This window comes from Lissotriton vulgaris, chromosome 6, assembly GCF_964263255.1.
Source record: "Lissotriton vulgaris chromosome 6, aLisVul1.2, whole genome shotgun sequence".
NCBI classification, from domain to species: domain Eukaryota; kingdom Metazoa; phylum Chordata; class Amphibia; order Caudata; family Salamandridae; genus Lissotriton; species Lissotriton vulgaris.
In genome coordinates, this window is record NC_141694.1 from 1,549,215,450 (window position 1) to 1,549,235,519 (window position 20,070).

At 48.3% G+C, this 20,070-nt stretch overlaps 1 protein-coding gene across 1 annotated transcript in view; it reads left to right on the plus strand.

Annotated features, from left to right (window-relative positions):
• LOC147709124 (uncharacterized) overlaps positions 1-20,070 on the plus strand; it is a 3,078,084-nt gene that overhangs the window by 2,423,270 nt on the left and 634,744 nt on the right. The window contains exon 32 of the mRNA XM_086927727.1: positions 19,838-19,900. Within this exon, the coding sequence (XP_086783853.1) occupies positions 19,838-19,900 (63 nt within the window). The remainder of the gene's footprint in view (positions 1-19,837; positions 19,901-20,070) is intronic.

The window sequence follows — 20,070 nt, forward strand, 5'->3', positions numbered from 1 at the left end:
CACAAATTGTGTTTTTAAATTTTCCAAAATACGTTCATTAAAATGTTTGAGAAGAGTCTATAGACAGGAGATTTGGTAAGCAAAACGAGCACATCACGAGGAAGTATGGACCAAGCTACAATATGCCTGTAAAATTAACAATATGAAAGCCTTTTATGGAACAACCAATGTTTTGGAATATGGGTCCAAGAGGGCGAATAGTGCCAACATTTCCGAATCTGGCTGTGACACATTTATCTCCAAGTTGTATGGGTCTCTTTCTGGAATTCATAAAGGAAAAAACATACAACAAATCATTCCAGCTACATTAACTGACACAATCTATTGTTGTAAGGGGAATAAAAACCCTTGCAAAGAAAAGCTATAATTAATTGAGGCTATAAATGAGGAAATTATACTAACAACTATAAGTGGGATCAGATACAATAGTGCACCCAGCCCCAACTGTATCCTCAATGCCGCTTTTAAAGCTAATACTGATCTGTGGGCAAGAATCCTAACTCTATTATTTAAAGATGTGGTAGTAACCATGTTGGTTCTGGAATCTGGGCAAGGGAGCATTATTCAGCCCATTTATAAGAGCGGCCCGTCAGATAACCCATGCCACTATCAGCTAATAACCCTACCCGATGTGGAAGCAGAATTTTTTGCAACATGCCTACTTAAGGATCTGGAAGAGTGAACAACATCATCCAACATAAAACTAATTTATAAATCTAGATTTCGAAAAGGAGAGTCAACAATTACAAATTTACAGTACCTTACATTGCTAGAGGGCAATTCACAAAAGCCAATACATGTGCTTTGTAGTCTTGAAAGCCGCTTTTGACTCTGTTCCCCGCAATTTACTCTGGTCAAAGCTGGCAGAATGAAATGTGCCACAACAATTATTAAACATTATTACACTGTTGTACACAAACACATGGGTCCAGGTGAATCTGGGGGACGGTAGTTTTACAACTTGCAGTTTTGAAACCTTTATCAGGTTAATACAAGGCTGTGTATTAGCACTATGCCTCTTCAATAATGTCATGGCCGACCTACCTCTCCATTTGCAAAATGTTAATGCTCATTATCCAAATCTCTCAGGTTTTAATATAAAATACCTACAGTACGCTGATGACATCATATTGCTCAGCCATACGCCAATAGGCTTACAGCGGCTAATAGAATCATTTAACAATTATATTATAACAAATTATTTTCAAATGAATACAAAGAACGCTAAAATGATGTTGATAGGTAAATTTAAACATGGTATGCGAGAATGGAAAGTAAATGGATCAGTGACTGAATCTGTAAAGTCTTATAAGTATCTAGGAATCACATTTGATAATGGAGTGTTTTTACATATAATTTTACTAATTTAAAGACCAAAGCCACATCACTCACATTTGCTTTTAGAACACTGCGTGACAAGCTTTTATGTCCCAGTCATGAGTACTTAGTAAAAATCATCAAGGCAAAGCTGATCTCCTCCTTTGCGTATGGGTCAATCATGTTTCGAGGCAAAAACTCAAAACTTTTGGTCTATCTAAAAATTCAAGTTTTAAAGTCCATTTTCAAGATTCCCAAAAATATTGGTTTTGTCAACTTGCGATTGGAGTTTGGCCGGACTAGTCAAACCCTAGTGAGATAATCAGAATTTTAAATATGTGTATCTTCCTTTTTTTTATTCGACCCTGTACTCTTGCAAAGAACTTATGAAATATGACTATGCAAGTGTTTGGAGAAGCTGCTTATCTGAGAGCTTACATACTTTTAACTCTCAGCCTTATGATCATTTGGATGTAAACAGAACATATTTCAAGCATTTATTAAATTGTTCAACCCATTTTTACCTATTTTGCTGGATAAAGAGGCCCTAGCAGTAAAAAAGCATGCCTGGTCAGTCGTCAGTACATTTAATAAAATAGAACCTCAACCATGTTTACTGTCGCACATACAACCTTTTATAAGGGATCAATTTCTCAGGCAAATGTTTGGTAGATACCCAGCGAACTATGGCATTCCAGATGGCTACAACAATAGTCAGCGAACAGTTGTAGACTCTGTGGTTTACCTAATGAAACTTGATTACATATTGTGTGCATCTGTCCCCACCTACTTCAAGAGTGGCAAACTTTGCTAAAACCTATTTTTATCGACTGTAGGGTGAGAACATGCTGCCAAGCTATAATACTTTGCTTGTCTGGTAAATCAATTTGTCTAATCCATCACTTTTTAAAGTTTATTCTCATAGCTGAGAATATGCTGAATTTGGACTCAAACCCCTCATAAACTGTAGTAATGTTATGTGCCGGAGGCACTTTATTGATACTTCATCTGTACATTGATTTATAGTGCTTATAGTTTTGTCTGATACATGAATTGTTATTTTAATGATGTGTATAGACAGTATCAATTTCCCAGTACCGCATGTTACCTCCAAAGCATCACAATACTTGTACATAATAGTTTTGAGTTTTATAGAAGTTTTAATGGTTTTAATTAATAAAAAAGCTCTTACTTAATATGTTTAATGAATTAATGTTCAAATGGTTTTAGGGTCCTTTTCCTTTGTAATGATTGTAATTAATCAGGCAAAGAATATTACAATACAAATAGGGCAGGGTACCCATCCACATGTCATGTTTACTGCTGCATGCAATATCCACTACATTCTACATATTAACCACCTCAAGCAGACATCAGGTAAAGAAACGCTACACCTAACGTACTATTTCAACGTTACCAGAAATAAATCAACCAAACTTTACCGAGTAACACACATTACAAGTGACACATTAACATGAATTGAAGGACTAGATAAACAAAATGGATTTGAAAGTTCCACAAATGTAGTGGTCACAAAGTATTTTTATCTACTGTCATTCCTTTTTGTATTTTACATAAGACATCGGACTTGTTTTATCTCAGAGTTCAATCAATCAATCAATCAATCAAAGCATTTGTATAGCGCACTACTCACCCGGAGGGTAAAGGCGCTAGGGGAGGGGGGGTCCGCTACTGCTCGAACAGCCAGGTCTTGAGCTGCTTCCTGAAGGCGAGGTGGTCCTGGGTCAGGCGGAGGTGGGTCGGGAGGGAGTTCTAAGTCTTGGCGGCGAGGTAGGAGAAGGATCTTCCCCCTGTGGTGGCTCTTCGGATGCTGGGGACGGCGGCAAGGGCGTGGCCGGTCGATCGAAGCTGGCGTTTGGGAGCCTAGAAGTTGAGGCGGCTGTTGAGGTATCCTGGGCCTTGGTTGTGCAGGGCTTTGTGTGCGTGGGTGAGGAGACGGAAGGTGATTCTCTTGCTGACCGGGAGCCAGTGCAGGTCTCTCAGGTGTCCGGAGATGTGGTGGTGGCGGGGGATGTCCAGGATGAGTCGTGCTGAGGCGTTCTGGATCCGCTGGAGTCTCTTCTGCAGTTTGGCGGTGGTTCCGGCGTAGAGGGAGTTGCCGTAGTCCAGTCGGCTGGTGACGAGGGCCTGGGTGACCGTCTTCCTTGTCTCGGTGGGGATCCATCGGAAGATCTTGCGTAGCATGCGTAGGATGTTGAAGCACGACGAGGAGACGGCGTTGACTTGTCTGGTCATGGAGAGGGAGGAGTCCAGGATGAAGCCCAGGTTGCGTGCGTGGTCTGTTGGTTTGGGTGCGCCACCAGGAGTTGTCCCATTCGGAGGGTGAGGATCCCAGGATGAGGACTTCAGTCTTGTCCGCGTTCAGTTTCAGGCGGCTGTCCTTCATCCATTCGGCTACCTCCTTCATCCCTTCGTGTAGGTTGGCTCTGGCGGGGTCGTTGGTGAGGGAGAGGATCAGCTGGGTGTCGTTATACTTAGGAAGCAAGGTTGAACAAAACTGTATCTCACATTCATGTGCCTCAATTGAGTCTTCAAAGCCAACAGTGCTTTCTCCTGACTGCTGTCTCATTGGTAAAATCATATAATGAAAATCATTTTCTCTGACCAATTAGTTGTTATGTTATGTTATGTTATGTTATCAGTTTTGTTGAGCGCGACAGCTGCCCCAGCAACGGGGCGTCCCGGCGCTAAGAACCAAGCATAACCGCTGAGGAGGGGGGGGGAGGGGACGGGACTACAGAAGAGAAAAGAGGTGCGTTTTTACTGCTTTGCGAAAGGCGGACAGATTGGTAAGGCCACGGATGTGGAGGGGCAAGGAGTTCCATAATTTTGCTCCCCTTAATCTGAAGGAGCGACCTCCGATATGACAGAACTTCGTGCGGGGGACCACTACAAGGTGTTGGCCCGTGGAGCGAAGATTGTGTTGGGGGGTATAAGGTGTTAGCAGCGCTCGAAGAAGTTTGGGGCCATCAGTTCTAAGGATTTTAAAGGCGATGGTAAGAGCCTTAAACTGGATGCGAGCTTCCATGGGCAGCCAATGGAGCCTCTTTATGGTGGCTCTGGCCGAGCATCTTCTGGGCAGGCCTACAATTGCCCTGGCCGCTGAGTTCTGGATCCGTTGGAATCTGGATATCTCAGCTTTGTTAGCGCCCAATAAGAGGACGTTCGCATAATCCAGCCGGGCAAGGATGGTGGCTTGGACAATGAGCTGCCTTGTCTTGGGTTCAAAAAAGCCCAAGATGGGGCTAAGGCTTCTCAGCGGCCCAATACATGTAGCTGCTACTTTTTTGTATGCGACTGGTAGTTCAGTGCACAGTGCAGCCATACTCCTAGGTTTTTTACCAAGGATTTCGGGGGGGGGGGGGGGGGGGGGGGGTTGTAGGGACCCAACACGGGGGGCCACCAATGGTCGTTCCAACCGCTAGTGTTCTTACCCTGGAGTAACACCTCGGTTTTTCCCGCATTTAGTTGTAGACAATTTGTAGTCATCCAGTTGGCGACTGCAGCCAGCCCATCCCTAAATTTTGTGGCGGTGGCAGAGGGTGCTTCCGTGAGGGTGATTACCAGCTGGGTATCGTCAGCATACGAAACCAGCGTGAGGTTCCATTCTTTGGCCACTGCCGCCAGAGGTTGCATATACACATTAAAAAGGGATGGGCTAAGGGCAGAGCCCTGTGGGACTCCTTGGCCTATAGCATGGGGTTGGGAAATAAAAGGGGGGGCTGACACGCGAAAGGATCTGCTCGTGAGAAATGACCGAAACCATTCCAGTGCCAGTTCACTGACCCCAATGCTTTCCAAGCGGCCAAGTAGGATCTTATGGGAAACCGTGTTGAATGCTGCGCTGAGGTCGAGCAGTATCAGCGCAGCACTCTGCCCGGTGTCCACAATCCTCCGGAGATGTTCTGTGGTGGAAAGAAGGGCGGACTCCTTACTGTGCCCCGGCCTGAACCCGTGTTGGGAGGGGTCCAAGATGTTGTTTTTGGCCAGATGGTCAGTGAGAACGGCGTTCGCATGGGCTTCAGCTAATTTAGACACCCACGGGAGCAGTGAAACTGGTCTGTAGTTTTCCGGTTTTGCAGGGTCTAGAGTGGATTTTTTAATTATGGGAGTAACCCAAGCCTGTTTCCAACATGTGGGCACAGTGGTTGATGAAAAGGAAAGATTAAGGAGTTTGGCCAATGAGGGTAGGAAGAAGTCCAACGTTTTTAAAAAATGGGCTGGTCTCATGGGGTCTGAGGGAGACCCTGATTTCACCTTTCTGCAGATTGTAGCTAGGTTATCAAGAGAGATAGCTGGTAGAAGGGTGAACTTAGAGCCTTTGAAAGCCCCATTGGAAGAGCCGGTGTCGACAGAGGGGGTATGAGGGAAGGTGTTATATATCTTTCTCACCTTTTCTGTGAAGAAGGTGGCAAGATCGTCGCACTGTTGAGTGGAAGAGATGCATGAGGCCGGGTTGCCACCGTTTTGTAATTTTTGCACTAATTTAAAAATAGTTTTCGTGGGATTGGGGCTGGACTCAATTTCTTTAGCATAAAAAGAAGCGCGGGACAAGCGTATAGCTTTGTGATATAGCTTGAGTTTGGCCAAATAGCATGCTTTCTCTTCGTCCCTATATTCTTTTCTCCATTGGCGTTCTGCCTTTTTGCACTCTTTCCTAAGCTTTTTCAAATTCTCAGCTGGGATGATAGTGTCGAGTCCTTTCGTAATCCATTCTTGAAAAGCAGCGTATGACATATTGATGTCACTTGCAGTATCTATATTGGATTCACCTAAACTGGCGGTGAAGTTCGTACTGTGGAGTTTGTGCCAAGGCCGAATAAAACGAGAGACGGGCAGCGCTTTTTTGGGTTGAGTGGTGGTCGTGATCACAAATTTGACCAGAGAGTGGTCTGTCCAACACATAGGTTTAGGGGGGTCCACTTTCACTTCCAGAATATTGGTGAAGACCCGGTCGAGTAGATGGCCAGCAGAGTGAGTGGGGGATAGTATGCGAGGGGTTAGCTGTAGCGCAGTAAGGTCTGCTAGGAGATCGCTAATGGTTGGGTCCTCGAGGGATTCGAAATGGAGGTTTAAATCCCCCAAGATCGTGAAGTTAGGTGTGCTGGCAACTAGGGCATGGGCTGTCTCTAGGAGCTCCTCTATAAATTTGGAGGTGGGCCCCGGGGGTCTATAAATGAGAAGGCCAGATAGGGAGAAGTGGGGGCTAGTGGTAATTTTGAAGCGAGCGCACTCGCATCCCGTAATATCTTCTTTCACAAAAGTACAATTATAAGACGTTCTATATATTGCTGCAATACCGCCTCCTCTCGAGTCTCTATTGATAGAGGTCATAGAGAATCCAGCCGGTAGCGTGAGATTAGGGATACTGGTGAGTTCGTCTTTGAGCCATGTTTCGCTTAGAAACATTATGTCTCTACATCCCCCCACAACACATAGAACTTTCATCAGTTGGTATATTCAAAAAGGAAAGATGGCATGAAGAACCTTCAGTGTCTGTAGCCTAATAAGACCATTCAAATTATTTATGTGTTTATTTTTCTAATGTTGGGTGCTGTTTTGCCCAATCTCAAATGATGCACTCTCTGAAAATGTGTGTAAGCACTATTGATATATATTGCGATGGCTGGTGGAAAATGGTGCAGACCAGCAGCAATATGGTGATGTGGGATTAAAATATTTTTGCAATATCCATTAAACAAAAATACGATACAAAATGAATCCAAGCTAAGATAGTTTATTCAACGTTTTCTAAAATGAGCACTGGTATTATATTATCCATCCCTTACAACAGGCTAATACTGACATTTATTCTTGAATATACAACATCAATTTTCAGAAAACCTCTAAATCTGTATCAAGAGGTTGACTCTTTTCCCTGTCTGAAGATTTACATTGGTTTTCAATTCACAAAGGTTTCCATTGTAATTGTGCATAGTGTATGTACGCACGTGTGAAAAACCCTTCTTATGGATGCATTTTCTTTTTCCCAAACTCCACTCTGGAAATGGATTTACTCTTGTCCTTGACAGAAAAAAATCTCAAATTGTTTTAATGGAAGCAATGGGCCGAAATGATGTCTTGAATTACCCACAAATTCATGGTGTTCTCAAACTTTCAAGAGCCTGCCCGCACAGGTATGTCATTCCCCGCCTTGGGGAGATGATTTACTCAAGTGTAGAATTATATCATATTGATGTAATAATATCTTTATGAGCACAGATTCAAGTTCAGTGAATTACAAAAGTGGCATTGCACTCGTAAATTGAGCTATTTGCCTAAGCCATTTGAACTTACATGTGGAAATGTGTTTGTAAATCAATAGAGTTTATTTTCTAGTTTTGAAAACTGCTGAACAATTGGAGTTGTTAGTGTAGAAAAAGAAATAAAATAAATTAAATAAAAATAGCCTAAATACCTATAAATATATAGAAGTTATTATGTGGCTTAACCTGACCATGTTTATGCCATAAATATGTAATTTTTATTTAATTCTGTGATACTTATTTATTAATATGGTTCACTTACTGTTGTCAAAAAACAACAGCAACCAAACTAAGGGGCTTATTCATAGAGGTAAATTGAGCCCTAAACATAACTTTGCAACCACATCTGCCTCAGTTACACCAGCCAGGAATTCACAAGGGACTCTTGGCAGGTTAAAACCTTTTATGTGTACAGAGATGTCTGCCATAAGTCAAGAGAGCTCTCCACCCATAAACCTCACTTAAGAGATGGAATTGAGTGAGTTCCTAAGCCTTCTACGGTACTGTTTGCATTTGAAGTTTGTAAAGACCCATTACAAGTGACTTTTTTTTAGCTTTCCCTAACTGCTATCATTTCCCTTTCCAGTCTGGAAATGGTCATATTTTTAATTCAGCAAAGTGACGGTATAAATCCATTCATCAGGTGCGAAGTTTTCTGCCACAGATACCTCCATAGAGGTTGATTAGATTCCAAATTTGGAAATCACATGGCTTTTCTAGGAATCCATGTGAAAACCTGCACCAGGTGCAGACTCCCATAAAGATTCCAATAAAATTTTTTGAAATCCATATATAGTAAAACTATATTCAAATGTACATTTAAAAATCTAAGTATATTTATGCTTTTTTGTGAGGTCCCAAAGATCAGACCTGTGCCTGCAAAATTGCCAGCATAAGTGAATGTTTAAAAGAGGTGGATTTTAAAAGATAACCCAATAGCATAAATGCAGTTACAGGTGAATTCATCACTATTGATGGAGCAGGTATAACTGAACATCCATCTCTTGGTCAAATCATCAAACGAATTCCCCCACTGCTTGTACAAAACTTTGGTTGTCGACTTGAAGTGTTGAGAGGGAGCTAACTTTGGAAATAGATTTCACGCCAGAGAGAATAGCATTTCAACCATAAAGGTTTATTTTTCAATTTAAAAGTCAGTCACCGATCACCAAATTTTCAAATGGTTCAGAAAGTATCTTAATACAGCCATAAAATTCATATCTGAAAGAGACACGTTAGTGATAGATTCCTTACCTTAGAATATCCCCAGGCGTCAGACTGGATCCGGAAACTTTTGCGTAGCAGTACCCTTGCGCGTCGGTAGGCGTCGTCTGCGGCTCCGCGTCCGTCGTCGGCGTCGTGGGCGCCGTGATGACGTTGTCGGAGTACTTAGACGCCGCCTCCGCGTGCTGACGTCAGTTCTTCTTTTTTCCGCGCCAGCCAGCGCAGATCTGGAAAAAGCAGTAACCCTAGTCAATTTTTGACTAACTTTTTGGGATCATTTTTGATCATTTCTCGAAGTCTTGCGACTCCGATCGGTGCTGTAGGGATGCCTGGTTTCAAGCACTGCGAGGATTGCGACCGCACGATGTCGGTCACGGATCCTCACCACCTGTGCCTAAATTGTCTAGGCGTCGACCACGACGACAAAGCCTGCTCCGACTGCCGGGCCCTCTCTTCGAAAGCCAGGCGTGAGGTCCCACGGGAGGTCGAGGAACAGGTCGCAGGGACGGAGCCACCACAGCTCCGGAAGTCGGCACCACTCCTCCGGGTCGAAGTCGTCGTCAGGTAAGAAGCACAAGAAGTCGAAGAGGCGTCATCGCTCTTCTAACTCCCCCCGACTCTCGGGCGATGCGGCCGGGGTTTCGGGTGACACAGCCCACGCGGCTCCTTCGGAGTCGCGGGCGTCGCCCCACACCCTCCGGTCCCTGGGCGAGACGCGACGCCGGAGATCGAGCGCTTCCTCATGGCTATGAGGTCCCTTTCTCCTCCGAGGGGCTCCGTGGCGCCTTCGTGCCCAGCGGACCCGTCTGGGGCCCCTAACGGGTCAGGGGCTTTCGGCCCCAACGCTGTCGGGTGCTTCGGCCTGACGCCGCCGGCGCCTTCGGGCCCGGCGCCGCAGGGCCCCACGGTCCCGACACCGCTGGCGCCTTCGGGCCCGGCGCCGCAAGGTCAAGCGGTCCTAGTGCCGCCGGCGCCTTTGGGCCCAGTGTCACGGGACCCCACTGGACCTTCTTCGGGCTCTGGATCGTCACCTGTGGACCTTACGACCCCCCCGGCGTCGGTCTGTCTGGTGGTGTCACCTCCGGCGCCGTCCTCGGGCGGTGCCGGCCCCGATGCCTCCTTTGCTCCTGTTCCGGCGTTGGAACGGCGCCGCTGGGCGCCGCTTTCAACGGTGTTTGGAGATTTTCACTTCTACGAACAGGCCCCATTGACTGACAACCCTGAGTATCAGGAGGTGGGTGATGAGGTGGATTGGGATGGGTCGGAGGACCCTGTGACCAAGTAGTGTCAGTCTCATGAGGACTGGGCAGGAGACCTTGGGGAGGCCAGTGGCCTGGACACCTCTCCAGACACTGGTTTTGTCTCCCCTTTTACCGTGGCTTTGGAGGAGGGGGCAACCCTATAGTGTGGTGTTGACGAGGGCTGCCAAGGCCTTGGGCCTTGAGCTCCCCGTTGCGGCCGTGAAGACTAGCCTCCTCACTGAGGTCCTTAAACCGCAGTCAAGCTCGGCCGAGCCTCTGCTGCCTTTTAATGAGTCCTTGACCGACGTTCTTTTGGGCACTTGGTCCAGGCCCGCTACGGGTTCGCCCGTAGATAGGAACGTGGCCAGACGCCACCGCCCGGCCCCGGGCGACCCATGTTTCCTATGCACCCACCCCACCCCCGAGAGTCTGGTCATCCTGGCCTCCTATTCCCAGACCGCATTCCCGTCGGCTTCGCCGGACAGGGAATCCAAGAGGTACGAGCAGTACGGGAAAAAGATCTTCTCCTCCCTTAGTCTGGGACTGCGGTCTTCCAACACCGCATGCCTCTTGGGCCGCTACACCCACTCTCTGTGGGAGACGGTTGCGGAAGTGCTGTCAAAGTGTCCGTTGAAGGTACGGGCCAAACTCGGCCAAGTCCTTGTGGAAGGTCGGGATGCAGCAAAATACTCCATCCGGTGTGGGCTGGATACCACCGACTCACTAGGTAGAGCGATGGCAACGACGGTGGCAGTTAGACGCCACGCCTGGTTGAGGTCCGCCCACTTCTTGGCAGATGTCCAAAACACTCTGATGGACATGCCGTTTGATGGCTATCGCCTTTTTGGCGACAAGGCAGACCACGCGCTTGAGCGCTTTAAGGACTCCAGGGCTACGGCCAAGTCCTTGGGCCTCTCGGCCCTGCGCCAGCAAACGGGTGCCTTTCGCTCCTTTCGTGGCCAAGGAAGGGGCGCCCCCACACGTGCCGCCAGCCACACGCCGCAGACTAACATCCAGCGCGGTGGCCGCCGTGGAAATCGCTGTGGAGGTGGTCGGGGACAACGGTGAGGCCAGTCCACACCTTCCCCTGCAGCATCCGCCTCTAAACCCTCCTAATCCGTGCTTCTCGGCCCATGTAACGCCAGTGGGGGGCAGAGTTCGCCATCACCACTCTCAATGGCTCACTGTCACTTCCGACAGGTGGGTGCTGCAGATCGTCCGGAGGGGCTACTCCCTCCCCTTCGAGACGACCCCTCAAGCCATGCCACCGCAACACCACCGCATATCGGGGATCACTTGCGGCTTCTGCAGGAGGAAGTTTCGGCCCTCTTGGCCCAGGGGCCCATCGTGCGCGTTCCTGGGCCAGAAGTAGGACGTGGTTGCTACTCCCACTACTTTCTGGTACCCAAGAAGGGCAAAGGGGGCCTACGCCCTATCTTGGACCTACGGAACGGCAACGGCTTCCTCCGGAAAGAGAAGTTCAGGATGCTGACTCTGGCTCAGGTCTTAGCTGTCCTGGACCCAGGAGACTGGATGGTAGCGTTGGACTTGCAGGACGCATATTTTCATATCCCCGTCCTGCCGGCCCACCGGCGTTACCTGCTGTTCGCGGTAGGCCACGAGCACTTTCAGTTTACCGTGCTCCCCTTCGGCCTTACCAGCGCCCCACGGGTGTTCACGAAGGTGATGGCGGTGGTCGCAGCTCATCTGTGCCGATTAGGGGTCTCAGTCTTCTCCCCTACCTCGACGACTGGTTGTTGAAGGCGGGCTCGCCCCAGACAGTCGTCAACCACCTCCAGACAACGGCAGACCTCTTGCACCGGCTGGGGTTCTCCATCAATGTGCCAAAGTCACACCTGTGCCTCTCTCAGAAGCTCCTTTTCATCGGAGCGGTTCTCGACTCGGCGCAGTTTCAGGTTTACCCACCCGAGCAGCGGGATATACAGGCTCTGATTCCAATCTTCCAGCCTTTATCCCGGGTTTCGGTCAGGTTGACACTGCGGCTCTTGGGGTCGATGGCTTCCTGCATCCTTCTGGTGCATCACGTCCGGTGGCGGATGCGGGCTCTGCAGTTGGACATGAAGTTTCAGTGGGCCCAGCATCAGGGCAACCCGACCGACCATGTCCTGATCTCGGAGGGCACTGCGAGACAGCTGCAGTGGTGGCTCACGGACCGCAATTGGGTCAGCGGCAGATCCCTCTCCCTTCCCCAACCGGAGCACGTATTTGTGACGGACGGGTCCCTCCAGGGCTGGGAAGGCCACACGGGAGAGGCGGAGATCAGAGGCCTCTGGTCTTCGACGGAGTCCCGGCTCCATATCAACCTTTTGGAGCTGCGGGCGATTCGTCTAGCACTGAAGGCATTCCTCACCTCTGTCCGGGGGAGTGTAGTGCAGGTGTTCACGGACAACACCACCACCATGTGGTACTGCAACATACAGGGCGGGGTGGGGTTGTGGACCCTCTGCCAGGAGGCTCTGCGCCTCTGGCAATGGCTGGAACATCAGGGCGTGACTCTGGTGGTTCAACACCTGGCAGGATCTCTGAACGCCAGGGCGGACGAGCTCAGCCATTCGTGATCCATCATGAATGGCGTCTGAACTCGGACGTGGCGCAAGGCCTCTTTCAGCAGTGGGGAGAGCCTTGGTTTGATCTATTCGTCACCGAAGAGAACGTGCAATGTTATCAGTTCTGCACGTTGGAATTTCCAAGGGGGCACTCGCTCGGAGACGCTTTTCGTTGCAAGTGGAGTTGCGGTCTGTTGTACGCCTTTCCACCTATACCACTTCTGCCCAGAGTGCTGAAGAAGATCAGGCGCGACCGGGCACAAGTCATCCTTTTGGCTCCGGACTGGGCACGAAGGTACTGGTACCCCGAGCTACTCAGTATGTCAGTCGATCCCCCGGTTCGTCTGCCGCTTCAGGAGGACCTTCTGTCGCAGCAGCAGGGGACGGTCCTCCACCCTAACCTGTCCAGTCTCCACCTCCATGCTTGGAGATTGAGCGGCGACAGTTGAGGCCATTTGACTTGCCTCCTGAAGTCTGTAACATCATTTTGGCAGCCAGGCGTCCCTCCACAAAGTCGGTAGACGCCTGCAGGTGGAACAGATTTGTGGCATGGTGTACAGCAAAGGCTGTGGATCCCCTCAATGCCCCTCTTTCTGAGGTTCTTCTCTTTCTTCTTTCTCTTGCCCAGCAGGGCTCTGCTCTGGGCACTATCAAGGGCTACCTTTCTGCTCTTTCAGCCTTTTTGAGGCTGCCTGATCAACCTTCTTGGTTCAAGTCCCCTATCGTTAATCGATTCCTGAAAGGCATCACGCAAACGTACCCTCCTGTGCCCTTTGTGATGCCTCAGTGGGACTTGAACTTGGTTCTTACATTTCTGATGTGCGCTCCCTTCGAGCCACTCCACAACTGTCCTCTTCGCCTTCTTACTTTGAAGACTGCCTTCCTGGTAGCCATCACCTCTGCCAGGAGAGTGAGTGAGCTCCAGGCTCTATCTTGTAAACCTCCCTTCCTTTCAGTCCATCCGGACACGGTTGTGTTGAGGACAAGGCCCTCTTTCCTACCCAAGGTAGTCACGGCCTACCACATTGGGCAATCTATCACCCTGCCCACCTTCTTTCCGCCTCCGCATCCCTCGAGAGAGGAAGAGAGGCTCAACCGTCTGGACCCAAAACGTGCGCTCTCATTTTATTCGGTTCGCACACGGCAGTTCCGGGTGGATGACCAACTCTTTGTTGGTTACGTGGGCGCTAAGAAGGGGAAAGCGGTGCACAAGCGGACCATCTCGCGGTGGATCATCTTATGTATCCAGGCGTGTTACTCCTTGGCTAAGCAGGAACCCCCTGTGGGGCTGAGGGCTCATAGAACTCGAGCCACAGCGACTACAACTGCCTTGGGCCGAGGTGTGCCCTTGCAGGACATTTGCCAGGCGGCTATGTGGGCCTCGCTGCACACGTTTCCACAACATTATTGCCTGGACAGTCAAGTCCGGAGGGATGGCTTCTTTGGCCGTTCCGTCCTCCAGGACTTTCTGGTATGATAATTGGTTCGCAGACCCACCACCGGGGTTGGTATTGCTGGGGTATCTATTCTAAGGTAAGGAATCTATCACTAACGTGTCTCTTTCAGATGCACAAATTACTACTTGTGTAACAATATATCTGTAAGAGACATTAGTTAGTGATAGATTCCTTACCGACCCACCCATCCCATCCTCCCCGTTCTGCGAACCGATATCTAGGGTTAAGGTTACCCCCTTTCAGGGCCCTAGTTTCATGGCACCAGTGTTGGTTTTTGCATAGCTCTGCGTTTCTGGCGCGGAACTGACGTCAGCACGCGGAGGCGGCGTCTAAGTACTCAGACGACGTCATCACGGCGCCCACGGCACCGACGACGGACGGGGAGCCGCAGACGACGCCTACCGACGCGCAAGGGTACTGCTACGCAAAAGTTTCCGGATCCAGTCTGACGCCTGGGATATTCTAAGGTAAGGAATCTATCACTAACTAATGTCTCTTACAGATATATTGTTACACAAGTAGTAACTTGTGCATATGCAAGTATTCGAAATGTAAGTATTATAAAGCACAGAATAGTAACAAACAACATATAGAAAATGCAAAATATCCAAATAATGTGTTCCATAAAGATGCCAACACTGTCTGGATTAAAGAATAAAGAGGGTCGGGATTTCTAAAGAGGACTGTCTAGCATAAAGCTTTCTCAGGGAAATAACCCAAAAGAAAGGTCTTCTCTCTTCTAAACCAAGGTAGGGTCTGACCAGAACTACCTATGGAACACCAATTAAAAGCACAATCAAAGGTTCCAGAACATCCTTGCTCCCAAAGTCTGAGACCAATCCCATGGCAGTATTTGCTGGGAACTTATTATTATTATAGAGGCTTTTGTAGCGCGCTCTGTTACTAAGAAAATAGTATCCTGGCGCGAAAGGGATGAGAGGCAAGGCAGAGTAGACCGGCACGGTGGAAATAAAGAAGGGGGGGGGGGACCCTATACAGTGATGTTGAAAAGGTGGGTCTTCAGTCCCTTCTTGAACAGAGTGATGGATGGAGCTGTTCTTAGCTGGAGCGGAAGGGTGTTCCATGCCCTCGCCGCTCTGACTGAGATGGATTGGCCACCGAGCCTGCTGTATTTGAATTTTGGGACAGTCATTTGGTGCAGGTTAGTTGATCTGAGGGGGCGGTTGGGAACATATAGGGAGAATCTTTTCCTCAGGTAGACTGGGCCAGCTTGATGGACAGCTCGATAGGCGAGGACTAGGATTTTAAATAAAATCCTGTGGGCAACTGGGAGCCAGTGTAGGGTGCGGAGAGGTTGACGGACACTGGAACTTTTTGGAATATTAAACAAAAGCCGTACAGCGGCATTTTGTATAACTTGGAGGCGGTGGATCATATAGGCAGGTAGGCCACAGAAGAGGCCATTTGCGTAATCCAATCTGGATAATATGAGGGCGCGGATGACGGTCTCCTTGGCCACTCTCGGGAGGAGTGGGAAGAACCTGCATAAAGTTTTAAGTGTGGAAAAGCAGATCTCGGTAAGTTTTTTTAAATGATCCTCGAATCTGAGGTCATTGTTGAACCAGACTCCAAGATTTTTGGCGGGGCCTCCGATGGATTTGGGGCATGGTAGATCGGCCGGCCAAAGAGAGTTGCCAAAGTTGTCTGGGAAGGAGCCATACAGCAGGATTTCAGATTTGCTTTCGTTGCATTTTAGTTGGGCGAGGGCAAGCCAGCGAAAGACAGATGACAAGCAGGCTTGGGCTCCAGATGTATCCAGGTTGTTTTTGGGCCACGTGAACAGGAGTTGAGTGTCGTCAGCGTAGGCCATTATTTTTGCTCCCAGTTGTTCAGCGAGGTAAATGAGCGGGGTTAGATATATATTAAAAAGCAGGGGGCTAAGGGTAGAGCCCTGAGGTACACCCGTTGCAAGTTTCTTGGGGGAGGAGGCGAAAGGCGGCATCCAGACTTGTTGGGATCTGTTGTCTAGAAAAGACGTTAGCCAGTCAAGGGCGGAGCCTGTGATGCCTATGGCCGCTAATCTGGTAAGCAGGAGGGAGTGAGGGACAGTATCGAAGGCGGCAGAGAGGTCTAATAAAATCAGAGCCGCTCTGCCACCTTCGTCCAGGCACTCCCGGATGGCCTCAGATATTTCCACCAGCGCCGTCTCCGTACTGTAGGCTGCTCTAAAGCCTGACTGCGCTGGATGTAGAGCCTGGGAATTTGACAAATTTGTCTAGCTGAGTGAAAGCGACCTTTTCACATATTTTTGCTAGAGCCGGCAGCAGTGATATGGGCCAGAAATTAGCGGGGATAGCAGGATCTAATCCATTTTTCTTTAGAAGTAGGAGCAGTTTAGCTTGCTTCCAGCAGGCCGGAACCGTGGCAGTGAGGAAAGAGCGGTTGATGATATGTGTTACCTCATTGCCGATTGTGTCTGCGAGACGCCAGAAGAAGGTATCTGGAGTATCTCAACGCCCGTGGGACTACTATGTCCTCCAATGTGCCTGGAAATCTACCAACATGGCCTGGTGGTCGGTAGACCAGGGTACCCCCTAGAGTAAAGTGCGCCCCAAGTGAAAGTGAGAAATGCAGTATCTCAGCATCAGCTGGGGGGCCCTGGGGTTCAGGAGAGAGAGTCCATTGTTCTCTGAATATGGCTGCTAGGCCACCACCTCTGCCTAATGGGCGGTCGTTCCTAGCAATTTTGAAACCTCATGGGATGGCAAATTCGACCACAGGTAGCCAGGTTTCAGTGACAAAGAGGAGATCGAACTGGTTGTCACTCAGTAATTCAAAAATGTCCTCAGTGTGCTTGACCAGTGATCTAGCATTGATCAGGCCTGCACAGATGAGTGATGGATCACCGGTGAGCTGAGTTGGGCATGAAAGAATGGGCTGATAGCGAAAGTTGCAGGCTTGACAGACCCGCGAGGGATCGCCGGCTGCTTCCCATGTGTTACTGCAGGGGCAGAGGGCAATTTAAGTGCCATGAGGTACTCACGGGAGTAGCGAGTCCTGGTCCTGTGGGGTATAAGTGGGGCACCGACAGGGGGGCTGGCGCTGGCCGCGTCCGGGACACGGACGGGCACAGACGGGCCCTCCTTTGGCGCTCCTTCGGCGCGCAAACGGCGCGCCCGCTGCGCGTGGCCGCTGCGCGTCTTAAAGTGCATGACTATTTGTAGGCAAAACCCCACCCTCCGCTGGACCGCTAACTCGGGTCCCGCAGGGTCCGGCCCACAGTCAAGATGGCGGCCGACCTAGCCCTCCACAACAATCGGCACTTGGAGCCGCGGTGGAACAGGGCACAGGGGGACCTAATTAAAGCAGTGCTAGTAGCTGTAAGTTTTTTAAAATACACACAGTAATAACAGTAATTCTTAAAATCAATTAAAAGTGTTAAAAAGGAGTCAGAGTATATGCATCAGTGGGAAACAGGTAAGAGCAGAGGAGAGCCCTCGCAATCTGCTCGCCTTCTCAAGCGTCGTAATGAGGTGCTGCCACCGCCTCAAAATAAACGCACCATCCCACGAGCAACAGATCTATTTGTAGGCAAAACCCCACCCTTCGCTGGACCGCTAACTCGGGTCCCGCAGGGTCCGGCCCACACTCAAGATGGCGGCCGACCTAGCCCTCCACAACAATCGGCACTTGGAGCCGCGGTGGAACAGGGCACAGGGGGACCCAATTAAAGCAGTGCTAGTAGCTGTAAGTTTTTTAAAATACACACAGTAATAACAGTAATTCTTAAAATCAATTAAAAGTGTTAAAAAGGAGTCAGAGTATATGCATCAGTGGGAAACAGGTAAGAGCAGAGGAGAGCCCTCGCAATCTGCTCGCCTTCTCAAGCGTCGTAATGAGGTGCTGCCACCGCCTCAAAATAAATGCACCGTCCCACGAGCAACAGATCTATTTGTAGGCAAAACCCCACCCTCCGCTGGACCGCTAACTCGGGTCCCGCAGGGTCCGGCCCACACTCAAGATGGCAGCCGACCTAGCCCTCCACAACAATCGGCACTTGGAGCCGCGGTGGAACAGGGCACAGGGGAACCTAATTAAAGCAGTGCTAGTAGCGGTAAGTTTTTTAAAATACACACAGTAATAACACAATAATTCTTAAAATCAATTAAAAGTGTTAAAAAGGAGTCAGAGTATATGCATCAGTGGGAAACAGGTAAGAGCAGAGGAAAGCCCTCGCAATCTGCTCGCCTTCTCAAGCGTCGTAATGAGGTGCTGCCACCGCCTCACAATAAACTGATTAACTACCCACATTGAAACACACACAAAGTACGTCTGGGACGGGGCAAAGGTACAGTTGTCGATTGGGGAATGCTTTCTTTAGGACAAGAACCCTCACTCACCCGAAAGTGACATGCTTCATCATTGGGTTCCGGGACAGTGTGCTATCACATGTATACAAAAAGGGTGGTGTAAATAAAACTATCTCCAGCTGGGCAGAATATCCGTTTAATTCTGGTGTCCTCAGTGAATAGGGTTAGAAAAGCAAGATGTGACAGGGAGTTTGGAAAAAATACTCCCTGTGCGCGGTCAACATGTTTCTGCCCAGGGGTAACCCTTCATGGGGTTCAGGGGCATTTGTCAGAACCAAAATAATACATACACTGTGCAATAACAATTATAAAACCTGATCCCTGCCACATAATAGTGAGGCAGGTTATTCAGAAGATGTCCCACAATGTCGTAGTCATGGGGTCCAGCGTTGTACCGTACCATAAGGGTTCTGCTCACTCTAGAGCTTCAAGAGGCCACCTAGACCATAGAGCAGAATGTCGTCCTCAGGTGTCTGAATGACGTGCCCGGCAAGAGTATCATAGCATTTGCTGTGACCTGGTAAACTCCCCAAATTCCCATTCTCACACAATTAGGTACACATCTGCTGGTTCTTAAGAGTTGCATCTTCCTAGCACACCAGGTACAGGAGGCTAATTTCACTGTCTCAAATCTGCTGCCCGCTGTTCTCTTACCAAGCCTTACTATCAGTCTAATATATATCAATAAACCTTTCCTTAGCTAACAAGGAACCCGATAACACACCTGTATAGGTATAAAAAAGAGCATACGGGCAACTTTTAAAGTGCGAAATACTGAGCTAAGGCCAAACCTCAGGCTAAGTTAACTCGAGAATAAACATGGAAGCACATTACAATATTATATATATAGCCTTATAGCCCATTGCATAGGGCTATACTAGATGTTAAAGGCCCTTAACCTGAGTCATAGACCTGAGTCAGTGGGCCTTTAACAATGGTATAACCCAAGGCAGAAGGGCTATAAGGCTATTAGAACATTCCACCCATTAAGGGTAGAAGTTTCTAAATTAAAAAGGAAGACACTTCAAGACGTACGTTGGCATGGTGGAGCTCCATTGTCTTCAGTGGAGCTCTCAACATTCGAATGCTCTAATAATCTTTAGCAATCAAATATTTATTTTTAACATGTAAGTGCATTCAGTTAATATGGTTACATTGATTATAAGTCTACTTGTTACGGTTACATATGATTTCTCAACAGGCTAAAGTGATGACCTACTACAATTCTTATTAGAATAAGGCACACAGATTGATAAAGCTAAACACGCTTTGAATATATGGATTACAATTAGATGCATATAACTGATATATGGTAGGCGGAGCCTAGAGGTATGCTGCTGCACCTTCTAAAAAATGAATATATAAAAATATAATGTTTTAATACTTCTGTTTTATTTCATATTTTCTCTTTAGCAGTAGCGTCTACAAAATCCGGACTTCAGGCTAGTTCCTCAGTTCCAATGACTGTAAAGCCTGGTAAGTAAAAATAAAATAAAACATGTTTGATAATGTGTTTGTGTAAAGCAATAGTAACTCTATTAGCTAAATCGTTTCAGTGTAATTGAAATTTTAAATACATTATCTGTTTGTGTTTTAATTTATACTATCTTGTTTTATGTTTATGAGATATGTTACAATTGCATGTA